This window comes from Chelonoidis abingdonii, chromosome 10, assembly GCF_003597395.2.
Source record: "Chelonoidis abingdonii isolate Lonesome George chromosome 10, CheloAbing_2.0, whole genome shotgun sequence".
Classification (NCBI taxonomy): Eukaryota; Metazoa; Chordata; order Testudines; family Testudinidae; genus Chelonoidis; species Chelonoidis abingdonii.
The window spans coordinates 41,427,390-41,444,454 of record NC_133778.1 but is presented as its reverse complement, the minus strand read 5'-3'; the positions used below and the strand labels follow the sequence as shown (position 1 = coordinate 41,444,454).

The 17,065-nt window shown below is 40.1% G+C and overlaps 1 protein-coding gene across 1 annotated transcript in view; it reads left to right on the top strand.

Moving 5' to 3' along the window:
• MYO3B (myosin IIIB) overlaps nucleotides 1-17,065 on the top strand; it is a 297,957-nt gene that overhangs the window by 8,557 nt on the left and 272,335 nt on the right. Inside the window, exons 3-5 of the mRNA XM_032771086.2 lie at nucleotides 3,650-3,754; nucleotides 4,016-4,115; nucleotides 9,179-9,255. Of these exons, the coding sequence (XP_032626977.1) occupies nucleotides 3,650-3,754; nucleotides 4,016-4,115; nucleotides 9,179-9,255 (282 nt within the window). The remainder of the gene's footprint in view (nucleotides 1-3,649; nucleotides 3,755-4,015; nucleotides 4,116-9,178; nucleotides 9,256-17,065) is intronic.

Below are 17,065 nucleotides of genomic sequence, written 5' to 3'. Positions count from 1 at the left end.
TACTCTGATAAGAGGCTGGTTCCTTGATCTTTTTCACTCCGGCTGAAACTGAAACTCTAAACAAAAGAAAAACTTCCCTCCTTCCTTTTGAAACATCTTGTTCCCCCATTTGTTCCTCTGGTCAGGTGTTAGCTAGGCTAGGTGAACTTTTTAAGCCTTTACAGGTAAAAGAGGCATTAACCCTTAACCATCTGTTTATGACAGGCTCCATAATAATTTTCTTTCTTGAAAGTAAATTGACCTTCCATGCTGGAGAAAACATCTGTATTAGTGTTGAGAAGTCAAGGTCTCATTGGATAATCCAAAAGATGACTTCATGATGAAGTACCACACACAGTGTTTACTAACCCTGGGACCCATTGCAAATGTGGGCTGAGAGAATGTAATGGGAAAACTGTCTTGAGGCAGTGTAATTAAAAGCAGGATGCTGTTGAATATCTAGCACTTTAAATGGCTTATGCAGACTCTGCCCATTTAGCAGGCTTCAATGTTCTCAAAATGAGGGATGTCATTCTGGCTGCACTGCAGTTACTGTCATTGACTGACTGCACTAGGTCCAGGATTTCACTCAGATGATTAGGATGTTCCTAAAGGATTAATTGTGTATGCAGCCCAGCACAGAGATTAGAGAGATCTTATAGGGCATGTTGCACCATAGCAGTATTTTTCCATAACATAGTTACATCAGTATAAATCTGAGCACTAACTTGTTTGTTACTGATTATTTTAGAAGGATCATCCAGCTGTTCTGGGATTGTGGGTGGAATCAGAGTTAAGTACTACCACTTTATGTTCTATTTTAACCCTGTCCCGGTAATACAATAAACCTGACTTCTATGCATTGCAACATTATATGGTACGGAGGACAACAATTGGTTCATATGCCAATTTTCATAATAAGTTTCAATGGTTATCAAAATGATCATCAGGTTTTTTTGCTGTATGGGTTCTTAGTGACTAACAGAGAAACAGCTAACATTCTTATCCCAAAGTATATCAGACATGCTGTTCTGTACAACACAATCATGAATGTCAGAAGAACATACCATTTCCGCAGGTTAGCTTTTTGCATTAATGATGTATAGTGTGTTGGTTTTGGTGCATCTAATTCAAAATTTTAAAGAAATTTAAGACAAAACTTCTCATTTTCCTTATATACAGAAGTTTATTGAAACAGTTGAACTTGGAAATATTCCTTGCCTTAGAATTGCATGCAGATTTGTCTGTGCACAGCAATTATGTTTTATAATAGTATAGTGATTTTTTTTTTTTTTTAGTAAAAGGGTAAATACAAAGCTCTCGGTTACTGTGATCACTGTAAAAGCAGCAAAGAATCCTGTGGCACCTTACAGACTAACAGATGTTTTGGAGCATGAGCTTTCGTGGGTGAATACTCACTTCGTCGGATGCATGTCGCTGTTTCTTTGATCACTGTTTCTTTGATGAAATCATATAGTCATTGTGATGAGCATCTTTACAATTTTCTAATTAAAAATATTTTCCCTTGCACTATTTGCAATATTTACTCACTATGAGCAATACCTTAGTCAGGTGAGTAGTTGCATTAAAGTTCATGGTAAGGTACTACTCAAAGTGAGTAAGAGAAGCAGAAGTGGGCCCTTAATTTAATTTTATATGATGATGGAATGTGCTACACTGAGAAATAACATTTTATGTTTATTCATAGAAAAGATATTTCACAGAGCATGTCCCTAAAACATGCATTAGCTCTCTTATGTAAGGACCACCTCTAGTGGCAGGCGGCTAGTTCGGTGTTCATGATCATTTCATTCCAGAGCTCTCTATTGATTACCAACATGGGAGTGTCTGTCAATTTTGGTGGTGGTCTTTGTTGTGGGTACTTAGCTATTTGGAGAAAATGTGATTCATTTCACGTATGTTACTGAACAGCCATAAGACTCTATCACTTTCAATCAACTTGGGTTGGGTTTGAAGTGGTGGCCTTGAGCTGAAAGGCATCATATCTCATTACCAGTCCCTTGAGATTACTTTTCTGTTTGGCTATAGTTTTTTGTGAAAAAAGAATGCAAATAAAATTAGCACAATACATCTCAATAGTACACAGTTAGTACAATAAAGATAATAAAGACTATACATGGCACTGATGGCACCCCAGGCAAATAACTAAACATGGGTAGGTAAGCGCATACGCTCCCTTCCACCTAAGGGTTTAATTCATCTACAAATGTATTTGGTGTGTGATAGTGGCTTAAAGACTCCCTCCCAACTGGATGGAACAAGCTCCCAAGTAAAAAAGGAAAGGCAAACTCTTTCACCAGCCACCATCAACCACTGATGGAATATTACTTCAGTAGCTTATTTGCGTAAAGGAAGCCAATGTATCATGTGATCTGGATCCTGAGTAGCTAGCATAATGAACTTTTCATGTGCAGAAAAGTTCAGAATTCTAATAGATTTTTTTAGTCCTATAGTAATGGTGATAATGTATGGTGAAAAATATCCATACCTTCTATAGCACATAGCAAATTAGAATGCAGAGAGACTGATACTAGATTGACAAAATTTAGGGAAGAAAGGAAAAATGAAAAAAAGTAGATTGCCATAGTTCAAAGGAGGATTTTAGAATTTGATTTCATGCCATTTGTTTGAGTTTATGCATTTGAGTTTTTAGACTGAATACTGGCAACGCAAAGGGAATTTAGATCTGAGTTCAAGTATCTTGTTGATATAGACATATGATTTTTACGTGACAGAAAACTTGGTATGGTGTAGAAGGGACTGCTCTGCAAAAATAAGAGGTGACTCCAGAAGAACAATTATAATGACCTTCCCACCCTGCAAAAAAAACCTGCCAAACAATGCTCCTTTTAATTTTAAGCGTCATACAGTTGCTGTAAATATAAAAGTATGAAAAGGAGAAAGAGAGAGAGAGCAGGAGGATGAGAGGGAAATGGTTGCTAGAGGGGCATGGATGATGAACTAATGATGTGGGTGAAAACACATTTACAAAGGTTCTAATTTTCCTTTTTCTCCTCCTCCTCCTTTGATGTATGGCAGCCCATTAATGGAAAGTGCTTGCAAGAAGCTGTGCTTTTCTGGATCAGAATGTTTAATCTCAGTTGTTGGCAGAGCATGCCATCAAGTCCAAGTATAGAGATATGGCTGCTGTCTATTTTATATTGCCTGCCAGCAGGAGCATTGATGGAGTGAAGGTTTGAAATGACTGTAATTTGTTGCCTCCCAGTTATCAAGTGCATCAATCTTGTCTTTTCTGGCCGTTTCTTCACACAAAGGCAGTTTTTCAAAAAGACAATGCACATATTATTGTGAAAATATTCAAATAAATTAAACCATATCTCTAGATTCTGTTTTTATAATAAAATATAGTTTTTCTATTTTAATATTTCACTTTTAGTTAAATTTTACAACTTCTGACTTGTGCTTTCCACCCCTCCCCCAAGTACTGTGATTTATTGTCAACATTATTAATAAAATATGCTCTATGACAAGGATGACAACTTAAATAATTGCAGGTGGAAATCTACTTGGTCTGGGATTTGTGTTATGTTGCAGCCTCCTACAGTAGGAATCCACAACCTGAACGAGTCTGTTGAGTAATAGAGATCTTGTGTTTTGTTTCTTTTTTGCTCTCCCATTCTCTTCACAGCTGTGTAATGGAGGTTCTGTCACAGATCTTGTCAAAGGCTTGTTGAAGTGTGGCCAATGGTTGGATGAAGCTATAATCTCATACATCTTATATGGTGCTCTCTTGGTAAGGATGTTCATCAGGCTTGTAATGACAGTAGAGGGTGCAATTTACCCATCTCATACATTTTCCATTTATAAACTATGGTAATGATGACAATATTATGCTGGCTGTTATAGCAGCAGGGGGGCATATCAAGCATGTGATCAAGCAGACAGATGTTTCTATAATGAAGTGCAGATTGTCTTCATTACACTCCCTAATAGTAGGGTAACTGTTTTAAAATAAGGGAGTAAGCTTATTTTTTTTGTCGTCATGGGTATACAGGGCCTTCAACATTTACACAATAACCGAATCATCCATCGTGACGTCAAAGGGAACAATATTCTTCTGACAACAGAAGGAGGAGTCAAGCTTGTTGACTTTGGTAATGACTGCTTACCATTTGTTTTCTTGATGTGTGCAGTTTAGCCAAAGGCATCCATTTATTTTCCTCTCAGAAGGTGGAAATTACTGAGAGAACTTTCCAGGAATGTGGAGATATTTAGGGAGTGATGGGGAAAAGTAGCAGATGGAACAACCTAGGAAATACTGTCAGAAAAATCAATTTTAGGCTTTTTAAAACAATAGCTTAAAAAAGCCATTTTATTTATGAAATACTTTTGCATTCCATTAAGAATATCATATCTCAAGGAAGTTCTCTCTCATTTAAATTTAAATATTCCATCTTTTGCATATGAAAAGGATACATTATTTTCTTTCAAATGGCTTTCACTAGCCTTAAGCACATTTATTCCCTCTGAGCGGAAGGTAAAGTGGTCCTATGGGTTCACAAACTAAGAGATCCATTTAATTTGTGATTAGTGCTGTTAGACATGAGCCTGGCTGGATTGGAAACATCACAAGAGGCATAAAGAGAGAGCTAGAGGAAAGGGAACTTTGCAATACAATTTACCCCAGATGAATATTTCTATCTTGAAATACATATACAATTAGTAAAGTAAAAGAATGCTGTGGTTCCTCTCTAGAGTCAGATATGTACATATAAAGAGAAATTTTATTAACAGTAAAAGGAGCAGGAAATCATAATGAGTCAGTATAAAGTGTTATGTAAACAGTTTTGAAAATACAGTATTATACAGCTGTTTGCCTAACTCTGCATATTGCTAAAGTAAAATATTCATATTTTGAGAAAGTACCATAAAACTGGCATGCCAGAATTCTAGCAATAGAAGAATGGCCCAAAATTATAATATGATGCATGAAGGGGAAAGCAAACTTAACTCTCCTAAAGTCACAGTATTATAAAACTAAAATTATATTTAAAATCTGTTGGTTTTAAATCTATGGAATAAATTTAGGAAGCAGATGTCTCTTTATTAGCTGCTAGAGACAGAAATTCATTACTGTTGAGTGTAGAGACGCTCAATTTTAAGTAGCGCTGGGAGAAACATATGTGGCCTAAGGCAAAACTAGTGATAGCCTAGTAATCTCTTTGGCATTTAATGGTGGGGCTAAAAATCACTTTTCATTAGAGAGAAAAGATAGGTGATGTAATATTTTTTATTGGACCAACTTCTGTCAGCCAGAGAGACAAGCTTCCATGCCACACAGAGCTCTTCTTCAGGTCTGGGAAACTTACTCAGAATGTCACAGCTAAACACAAGATGGAACAGTTTGTTTAGCATAATTGTTCCATCACGTATTTAACTGTAATAATCTGAATAAATTTCCCAGACTGGAAGAAGAGCTGTGTGTCAGCTTGCAAGCTTGTCTCTCATACTGACAGAATTGATCCAATAAAATATATTACCTCACCCACCTTGTCTCTCTAATGCCTTGGGACCGACATGGTTACAACAACATTACTTTTCGTCTGAGGCAGTTTTACCTGTATAATCTGGACCAATAACTAGTGTAGACTGGCATAAATCTACCTTTTCCTTTCTAAAACAAGAACACATCACTGGATGTATTAATGTGGAGGAGGAAACTACAGCTTGAAGTTAAGAGTTTCTAAGAATGAGCTTAGGGAAAAGTGTGTTGTTTTTCCAGTGTTTAACAAATACTGACAATGATTTCACTGAGAAGCTCTAGCACTCCCATCCTTTGGAGCAGGGGGTTGCCCTAGTGTCAGGGACATGACTCTTTCTGTCCTCTGACAATTTGCCCAAATTTGGTAGAGCTGTGACCATCTGAAAAATTGCAGTTCACACATACTCAGTAGAGACTTAATGGAGTTTGCATCTAAGTTGTCTTAAAGTTCTGAGTGAACCGAGCATGCTCCATCCCTTCACAGTTCCTGTGTGTGACAGGACTGTGCATGTACCATCTCCAGGGAGTGACTGAGCATGCACCATGCCATCCCCTCACAACCCCTGCATGTGACAGGACTGTGCATGTGCTATCCTCACAAAAGGGCTGAGCATGCACCATTTTGGGGCTCCAGGGACTGGGCAACATTTTTCCTGCAGTTACTTCTCTTGGTTACCAAGGGGTGATGTGGACCCAGCCCCAGGAACTGAGAAAAGGAAAGGAAAACAATCTCTTCTGTGTTCTGGATCACCTTGCTGCAGGTAGTGTGAAGGGAAAGGAGGAAACAGTGTGACTCAGATTCAGAAGGTGAGGAAGAGATTCAGGGTGGTGGAACAGGAGTCTGGGGAGCAGCAATGGTCTGAGCCATTTTGCTGGCCAGGGTGGAAAACATTTGCAGCCCCTTTTCCCCAAGTGGCTGTCTGTGGCTTGGTTTTGTCCCGTCCCTGCCCCGAGCCAATCAGTAGAATAAAAACAAAGAAAAAAGCTGAGTGGCACTCCAAGAACCCTCACTGCTGTGGGAGTGGCCTAGAAGTTTGGAAAAGAGGCAGGAGCAGAGGGAGACAGAAGACCAAAGGGTGGAGGAATAGGAACAAGAGGCGCAAGAGCAAGGGAACAGGAGGAAAGATGCAGGAGCCACAGATGGGGGGATAGGAGCAGGGAGGGAGAAAACAGGCAAGAACAGAAAGAGGAAAATGGGCAATGGGAGGATGGGGCCGGAACTGGCAGGGGGGACATGGCACAGGAGTTTGTAGGATACTTATACGGAAGAGGATAGGGCAGGAGCCCTGCCTCATTCAGTTCATTGGATGGACCTCCTTGGGGTATGAAACAGGGCTGTGTAGTGAATGATGCTGTTGTCTGTATTATGCCTGTGTCATTTGTTGCAGAAATTGGAAGGTGTATAATGACTGAGGCAGGAATTTCAGGGCTCTGGGATCTGTTCTGCAGAGGTGCTGACCTCGCTCAGCTGCAGTTGTGGTATATAGGAGCTCTGCTCTGAACATATAAAGTGCTTTAAAATGCCAAGTACTCTGAAAAAGCAGACATAGACTCCTCAAATTGGGCACAGAAAATTAGTTGACACATTTGAGAATTTTGGCTTTAATCTTTGTGCCTCAGTTACCCAAGTGTAAAATAGGTATAATAATACTGCGTCACCTCAAAAGGGCATTGTGAAGATATATTAATTATTTTTTTAAAAAATACTAAGATACTATGATGAGAACACCATAGAGAATAATTAGAGGTCTGTGTTCAGTTCAGGGTTTGAGTGGTGTGCAGAAATAAGGCACAGGGCCACATATTAAATGAGGATAAACATAAATATTGAACCCTTTCAGTAAATGACATCTATTCTGTGCACCGAATGTAGTAGGGTTCCTGTGGGATATGCAGGGGTATGTGATCATGTAGTTAAGGACTATCTCATAAAGCATATGCACAAGAGGGCCAAATTAAAGTGGCACAGGCAATCTTAACTGTGGCATTTCTCAACTTTTGATGGCCTGACTTTGCAACTGTATCATTCCTTTAAAGTAGATTTTTTGGATGCAATATATATTTATATTTCTCCTTAAGTTGCTTTCAGCATGATACATATTAACACATATTGTTCACTGTATAAATTGTCCTAAAATGTCTGAGAACTACAGTTTTTTCTTTCTTCTCTCTTTGAAAACATTTTTTTTTTTGGCTCATTGGTATTCAGGACCATTTTAGTGTGTCATTGTAACTATAATCTCTATGCAAGTCTATATAGCAGCTACAAACTCTGTTGGTGTGAGCAAGAATCAGAGTTAAATAAAGAAGTTTGCTGTAGGCCTGCAACCAATACATGGTTCAGCATGGTACTGGGGAAATCACTGAAGGGCTGCAATCATGCTGAGATTAAAAATAAAAGATCATATTGGAATTTAGCCATAAGGGATGTCTACACTGCAGCATGGGTAGATGGACACTCAGTAGCTCTGCTTGAGCTACTGTGCATAGCTAGGGTAGCCCAGGTGACAGTCTGGATTATCCCCCCTGACGGTATAATCCTTGGGTATGTACTTGGATGGTTAGTCCAGGCTGATGCCCTGGTTACAGTGCTATTTTTGGCAAGCTAGCTTGAGCAAAGCTAGTGCATGTTTAGCTACCTGTGCTGGGAAGCACACTCCATGCTGCAGGATGGATGGATGCTAACAGTGTAAACTGAGGAAACTGATGTTCCAGCTTCCAAATTTCTTATTTATTAGCAGCAAACGTTGCTAAATTATATCTATTCCACATTTTTTTCTATGTCTGTGGATAATACTGTAGGAAGGCAACATTATGTTTTATGAAAAAAACATTCATTTGAAATACTTTGACGACAATATTGGTTTACTGGTAAATTCTTTTGGAGTCTCAGAAATGCTAAGGTTCAACAGTATTTTGACCAGGATTAACTGGATAGAGCAGAACATTTTCTGTGTATGTTTATTCAAATTTTTTAATGAATTTGATTTGGCTCTATTCGCTCTCTGTATGTGTTTGCTTTTGTACTTGTCAGGATAGTTCATTCCTCTTCAGCAAAGCACTGACGCATGTACTTTATTTCAGTACACACATAAGGTTAAGATGAGCTTCAGCTCTTTGCTTCACAGGCGTGGACTTAAGCATGTACTTAAAAGCTTTGCTGAACTAGGGTGTTCATGAATATTCTGGAAAGCAAGTCTGCTGGCAGAAAGGTTCAGAGTGTGAATTTTAGCTGAAAATTGGGGAATGTTTGTGAAAAATAAGTTTGAAATTCACTTTATGTGAGCACTTGCATTACAGGCTTGATTAAGAGTTGTATTCATCCAGTCAGCAAATGGAAACAGACAATGTGATTTAGGTCACCAGTCAAATAGTTTGAATTTGAATGAATGAGCTTCAAACCAAGAATTATTCAAAGCAATTATTTGAACAATTCTGAATAACAAATAAGTTAGAGAAAGTTGTGGTCTGCCCTTGTACAAGTCATGATTAAAGCAAAATGTGAAATTCATTAAATAAATAATTTCATACAAATGGTACACCTTGCTCTGATTTTGACTGCTGTTTTGCAGACGTGCTTTAAGGATCATGTGTTTGTTTTCCTAAGACTTAATATAATCTGAACTGAAAATACATCATAAATTTTAGGCCAAAATCTGAATCCACTTTTTGCAGGTGTTTCAGCCCAGCTCACCAGCACCCGGCTACGCAGAAACACTTCGGTTGGAACGCCCTTTTGGATGGCACCTGAGGTGGGCAAAGCATTTTCTTTATTTTGTCTCTGTTGCCTCTGTTCATTGCAGTACACAATTTTGTCCCAATTCTACATTGGCTCAAAAATCTGATACCGATAATAACTAGAAAAAGCATTTGGTGGTTCTCAACTATGGTTCTGTTTCATTTCCTTCCATGTCTGTAGCTCTTATGCAATGGGATGAATAGACAAATTAGATCCCTTTGATAACAGAGGCATTATCCTCTTCTATTAAAGAGGATTATTTTCAGCTTTTCCATAAAACTATAGGCTAATCTACAGGAAACTTATGGTAATGCTTCCTTAAGGCATGAAATAACTCTAGCTTTACACTCTGTGATTCCACTCTGCAGAGTAAGAGAGCAGGGCCAATGGCTATTGCTCTTGCCATGGCGAGGGGAGGCACTTATGGGAGTGTCCATATAGAATTTAATAGATAGCTTTTCCATGGATTTCTGTGAATCATTCAATGGATTTTTGTACAGAATTATATCCCAACTATAGAACTCTATATGGTTCAAAAAGCCTATAGAAGGGATCTAATCTCTATGAAATTCTGAGAGTTTTTAGCATAATATATATAAAGCTAATCCTATTATTTTATCCCTATTATATTTTATAGGACTTATCCTTAAGTGGGGTGTTACAGTACAGCACATTAAGTGAGCCCCTTTGCTCAGTTGGCTGTTATCTGCTTAGCTGGGGATCCAGATTCCTAGCCTGCTCTATCTTTATGGGCTCTTCCCTTGCCAGACCCCATCCCCAGGTGTTCCACCAACCTGGGGAGGGGGTCACATGTGGACTCTGTGGTATAGCAGAAATCCAGAGTTCTGGAAGTAATCTGGTCCTTTCCACGTGCTCTTGTGCGGGATGGGTGGCACATTGGTCAGTGTTTGCAGATACCTTTAGCAGTTTATTTGTGATTGTAGCAGGGTGGATTAGGCCAGGAAAAGAACAGTGGCAGTAAGTCCTCCCAGCAGCCCAGAGAGACACTGCAGGAATCAGCCAATCAGGGAGAGGCCTCAAAGGGCTAGCCAATCAGAAAGGTTGTAGAGAACAGCCAGTCAGGTCCCAGGAGGAGCATATAAAAAGGAGCTGCAGAGCCAGAGACAGGCAGTTCCTTCCTGGAGCCAGAAGAATGCAGATGATGCTCCTGGCAAGCCAAAGGAAACTGCAGGACCACAGACAGCTCAGTGCTGGCAGGGACTGGGGAAGCGAGAAAGAGCTCCTGTCTGGCTGCTGGGCCTGAACACAGAAAAGCCCTGAGCTAAGAATGAAGCACCGGTGAAGACTGAGGCCAGGTCTACACAACGCGTGAAAATCGATTTTAGATACGCAATTTCAGCTACGAGAATAGCATAGCTGAAATCGATTATCTAAAATCGATCTACTCACCCGTCTTCACCGCGCGGGATCGATGTGCGCGGCTCGCCATGTCAATTCCGGAACTCCGTTGGTTTTGGTGGAGTTCCGGAATGGATGTAAGCGCGCCCAGGGATCGATATATCGCGTGTAGATGAGATGCGATATATCGATCCCCGAGCAATCGATTGTAACGCGCCGATATGGCGCGTCGTATAGACGTGGCCTGAGGTGGTGAGGAAGTGGCCTACGGAACTGAAAGCAGTTTCATTAAAAGGACACAACGGTGAGTGGTTGCTATTCTTAGGGTTCCTGGGCTGGGACGTGGAATGCTGAGTGGACCTGGGTTCCTTCCATAGGCCACTGGGGAAGTGACCTACAATTGAAATCCCCAGAAGAGGATCTTAACTAGTTAGTGGCCTAACTAGTGATCTGGAGCCAGAACAGAGCAGAGAAGGTGAAACCATTTTGCCTTCAGGGAGGAAGACCCAGTGATATGGCCTGATACCTGGGCCAGGACTGTTTAAAGACTGTAGACACACCCAACCAGAAGAGGCACTTGCGAGAGGGGGAGCCACACCATTACAGAGATAAGATATACTTCTTCCATAACACTTGCTAAGATTCCTGGGCTGAGCAAAATAGATATGAAATTACTTCAGTTGGACTTGTTTTGTGGATCTATCTGCTTAGTTCTGAAGGTGGTCAATATTCTCATACTGCCCCGGAAGAAATGAGTGCTGGAAAGGTATTTAAAAGGAATGGGTTGGTAGTTAGTACATTACTCTTGTGTGCTATGAAAGTTATAAGTAGTAATGTTTATCCTGATCTATTACTGTATTGAACTAAACATCCCCATAGTAAACAGGAAGCTTAAATTTATGAGGATGCTAATGAACTTGTTCTTACTTTTATATATATAAATTATGTATTGTGCAGGAATGGATGGAAAATGTTTTTCCCATCCTGGTAATATTTTGAAGATTTAAAAAATTTTTCAATTCTGTATGGGGATGAATCTGAGACATTCAGACATTTTCCACAAAAAATGAGAGAGCAAGAGAGAGTGTCACCAGCCCACCCCAGAATAGGTGATAATCTTGTGATTAAAGTACTTACCTGGGATATGGGAAAGCCAGATTTGAATCCTGCTCTGCCTGATGTGGAGCTGAGACTTGAACCCAGGTCTCCCACTTACAGACTTGGAAGAAAATAGATGGAGTCCTGCAAAACCTAGACTCAGCCCTGCCTCATTTAGCCCACCATCTGTACATGAAAGTGTCCAACTAAAGAAAAATAGTCTAAAATCGAGGTTCAGATGGCACTCATGACACAAAATTTTACAGTAAAAAGCAGTGAAATAAATGTAGGTTCCATAATATCAACTATGCATAAAGATAGCTAATAGTCACCACATGGAATCATTCTTTATGAAGAACATGTGCACCAGCCTTTTGAAAGAGCACCAGGCTTATATGTAGCAAGTCCATTACACTGCATGTTGCTGTCTTGTGTTGATCAGAACTCAGGGAGCGACACATTCAACTTTAGACCCCTACAATTTCACCTGAGCTGCAAAGTGAATTCCATTGAGTTCTTGTTTAAAACAAACACACACAAACTCTAATTGCCTCCTGCAGATAAGGTGAACTGTTAAGATTCTAAGACTGTAGATGTTTCTTTCATTTTAATCGTTAATGTCTGAAACCTTTGTATGTTACAGGAAAAAATCTTTATTCCCATTGCAAAACTATAGCACAGTGGTATGTTATAATTCAGTGGTCTGATATCAGATAGTAAGGTGATAATACTAAAGTAGCTATTAAAATTGTCGTGTAATTTATGGAAGATAAACTGGTTGGTGTTCTGCCAGTACTTCAATGAACTTTTATACCCAACAAAATAAGAGTTAATAAGAACCAGCTCTTGAAAATGAGTTAATGCCTTGTTGTCTCCATCTATTTTTGGATAATAGATTCATTTACTATTTATTTCCTTTGGAAAGTTGCTTTCACAAATAAAAATTTAACTACTGGTTTTCATTGTCTTTGCTTTCGCTTTGTCCCTTTTGAACATTACCTCCCAGTGTAGAGCAAAGAAATTTGTACATTATGATACATTTGGTGTTTGAGATCAAAACCAGATAAGACCAATCTGGTTTTGTTTTAACATTTCTGACATATTTTATTTAGTTTTATTGCTCCATGAAAAGTAGTTCTTGGTTGCAATGTTATTACCAGTTCAGCCTTAGGTTTTACATAATCTTTTTCTGTGAAGACTTAGTTTGGCCAGTGATTTTCCCCCGCTTGTGACCAGGCACCCAACATCTGCTTAATCATGTAACTCCTTCACCCACAAATGCTACCAGCTAGCATGCCAGAAACATAACAAACAGCATGAGGAGGAGTGCCAAGAGAAAAAGAGCTCTGGCACAGCTCCTTGCCAGCCTGCAGCACTGGCATCAAACACTGGATAGATGAGGAAGGACAGTGAAAGGCTAAGCATAGAGGAGGGGTCACAAGTCGCTGAGACTGCAGGTAGTCTGGGCAGTCTATTAGCGGAATTGGTTGGCTTTGTCCGGTGTGGAGCAAGGCATCTATATGCTCATAAGTAGCAAAGCATGTTTAGATCCATGGACATAACAGAGAATAGAAATGAAGAAAATTAAAGGATCCCCATCAAGCTTCTTAGGCAAGACAACTGACTCAGTGCACTTTTATAACAGCCGTCCCAGAGGCATCCCACTGGGTATGTCTACACTACGAAATTAGGTCGATTTAATAGAAGTTGATTTTTTAGAAATTGATTTGATACAGTCAATGTGTGCCTCCACTAAGTGCATGAAGTCGGCGCTGTGCGTCCACAGTACTGAGGCTAGCGTCGACTTTCGGAGCATTGCACTGTAGTAGCTATCCCAGAGTTCCCGCAGTCTGTGCTGCCCATTGGAATTCTGGGTTGAGCTCCCAATGCCTGATGAGGCAAAAACATTGTCGCGGGTGGTTCTGGGTACATGTTGTTAGGCCCCCCTCCCTCTCTCCCTCCCACCATGAAAGCAACTGCAAAAAATCATTTCTCACCTTTTTTCCTGGGTTACCCATGCAGACGACATACCACGGCATGCATGGAGCCCGCTTAGCTCACTGTCACCGTATGTCTCCTGGGTGCTGGTGGTAGACGTGGTACTGCAGTGCTACACAGCAATATCCCCTTACCTTGCCTTGCGGATGACAGACAGTGCAATACGACTGCTAATCATTGTCATCGTCCTGTGGGTGCTCCTGGCCAACCTCGGTTATGTTGGTCAGTGGTGCCTGGGCAGACATATGTGCTCCTGGCTGGCCTCGGTGAGGTTAGTTGGGGGCACCTAGACAAAAATGGGAATGACTCCAGGTCATTCTCTTCTTTAAGTTTTGTCTAATGGAGATTCAGTCCTGCCTGGAATATCATGCCAGCTGGAGGCCTTGAATATCATGCCAGTCGGCAGTACCGCACAGTCGCACCTGCCCCAGCCTACCCCTTGCTCCCATGGTTCATGAAGCCTGGACAGTAGTAAGGAGCAGTTCAACTATAGGCTGAGCAAGTGCATAATGGTGGTAGAATGTGCCTTTGGAAGTTTAAAAGCTCTCTGGCACAGTTTACTGACTCGGTTAGATCTCAGTGAAACCAATATTCCCATCATTATTACTGCTTGCCGTGTGCTCCAAAATATCTGTCAGAGTAAGGGGGAGATTGAGGCAAATTGCCTGGCCACTGATTTTGCGCAGCCAGACACCAGGGTGTGCTGTGCATCAGAGAAGCTTTGAAAACCAGTTTCATGACTGACCAGGCTACGGTGTGAAAGTTCTGTTTATTTCTCCTTGATGAAAACCTGCCCCCTTGGTTCATTCTACTTCTCTGTAAGCCAGCCGCCCTCCCCTCCCACCCTTTGATCTCCGCTTGCAGAGGCAATAAGGTCTTTGTTGTTTCAAATTCATGCATTCTTTATTAATTCGTCACACAAATGGGGAGATAACTGCCAAGATAGCCCGGGTGGGTATGGGAAGAGGGAAGCACAGGGGTGGGGTAGTTGTAGGGGCACCCCCTAGAATGGCATGCAGCTCATCATAGAAGCGGCATGTGTGGGACTCTGACCTGGAGCAGCCATTTATTTCTCTGGTTCTTTGGTAGTCTTGCCTGAGCTCCTTAAGTTTCACGCAGCACTGCTATGGGTCCCTGTTATAACCTCCGTCCTTCATGCCCTTGGAGATTTTTTCAAATATTTCGGCATTTTGTCTTTTGGAATGGAGTTTGGATAGCACAGATTCATCTCCCCATACAGTGATCAGATGCAGTACCTCCCGTTCGGTCCATGCTGGAGCTCTTTTGCGATTCTGGGACTCCATGGTCACCTGTGCTGATCAGCTCACCATGCTGGCCAAACAGGAAATGAAATTCAAAAGTTCGCAGGGCTTTTCCTGTCTACCTGGCCAGTGCAATTGAGTTGAGAGCGCTGTCCAGAGCGGTCACAATGGAGCACTCTGGGATAGCTCCCGGATGCTAATACCATTGAATTGCACACTACCCCAAATTCGACCCCGTAGGGTCAATTTCAGTGCTAATCTCCTTGTCGGGGAGGAGTATAGAAATCAATTTTAAGAGCCCTTTAAGTCAACAAAAATGGCTTTGTCGTGTGGACAGGTGCAGGGTTAAATTGATCTAACACTGCTAAATTCGACCTAAACTTGTAGTGTAGACCAGGGCGCTGTATTTTTACTGTTCATCCCATTTCATGCAGCTTTAAGAGATTTTTTCTTACTTGTAGATTAGAAGTGTACTAACCCCTTTGCATTTGCAGTGACTGCATGACAGAGAACGGTAACTTTGACAGTGTCCCTTTAAGTAACTGCAAATAGTGCAGGAGTCTGTGTTTTATAAAATGGTACAAAAACACACAAAAAGAGAGAGAATGTGCAATATTAAATCTAAACAAAAATAGTGGCCTCCAACTGAAATGATGAACATATCATCTGTTTGAACCACAGGCTATTTGGGATAGAGCTTACATTCTCCATCTGTTGTAAACAAGCAAAGGTCTGTATCATACAGCATACAGTTTTGAATATAATGCAAACATTTGTTTCTTTTAAAAAATGTTACAGTCCCATCTGGTCTTCTTTCTTTTGCCATGGAAAACTGATTACAGTTGAGCAGAGAAATGAACCTGCTGTAATGGGTCCAAAAATTGATCTCGTATAGACTCACAAAGAAAGGTTGATATTTTACCATCTCCATAACAACCAGCTAACGTCACAGAAGAGACATGAGACACCTTAGTAACCATCGTGCCATCATTATTTATGGCATCGCCTTGCTTAAAGACACTCTTAAAAACAGTTTAGACCATTCATTCCGACATTGCCAAGGGCGAAGATGACAAAATATTTTTATTAAACCCAGATAATTAAGGATGCTGTTTACAGTAGTGTTTTGCTTGAGTAATTACTATCAGGGTTAATGGTTGAAATCTTACTCAAATTTCCTGCTCTCCACTCCCCTTCTGATTGTCTCGCTGGAAAATAATAAAAATAATTTGAATAAGAATCCAAAAAAATAAATGGACGTTTTGGTGTAAGTGATCTGAAAATATGGTTACATGTAATGACTGAAAGGCATTCTGTACATACCATATCAGAACAGAGGCAGCTCTTTTCAAAGTTCCTGTTCTGAAAAGATGTTTTCAAGTAATCCAGCACCCTAAGCATATTCACTGTCAGCAAGTAAGCATGCATCTGTGAGCCACCATGTATGCACTGGTCAGGCATTGTAGAGATACAACTCTGTGAAATAACTGCACAGTGCTCAACTATCCACTATGCTTAGGCTTTGCAGAATTTTATTTAAAAACAATAATTTTGAAGGATAATATTGGTTGTTTTAAGCATTTTTAAAATTCTTAGCAATTAAATTTTCATAGTTGTACAAAATAATGCATTTTAAACATTTTTTCTAATTGTATTGATTTAAATGTTCACCGTTGTGGGAAATTATGAAGGGGGTCAGCAACAGAGGAAATCAGAAAATGATTATTAAATGACAGTAGTTGAGATTCAAAATGTTAAAGTTTTGTAACTGTTGAAATACAAATTGTCAACATCACATGTTAAAATATACAAAGTATCCTTTAAGTCAAACTCTATTAGTCCTTAAGCAGCACTTTTTTTACTTTGCCTATCTGTAAATTTTGATTATTATTGATGGAAATATTTTTTCATACGTTTGTGTGTGTCCAATGAAATTGATATTTACCGATAAAAATCGAATCCTTCCAAGCCTGATTATGCTGCTCCTTGAACTATCTTTTATATTTCAAGTACTGTAAGGCTCATGGGCTTACATCATTATAGTTGGTTGCCTTGTGTTTGTGTGAATGACACTTTTGTATTCCATCAGATACAGAATTTGCATTA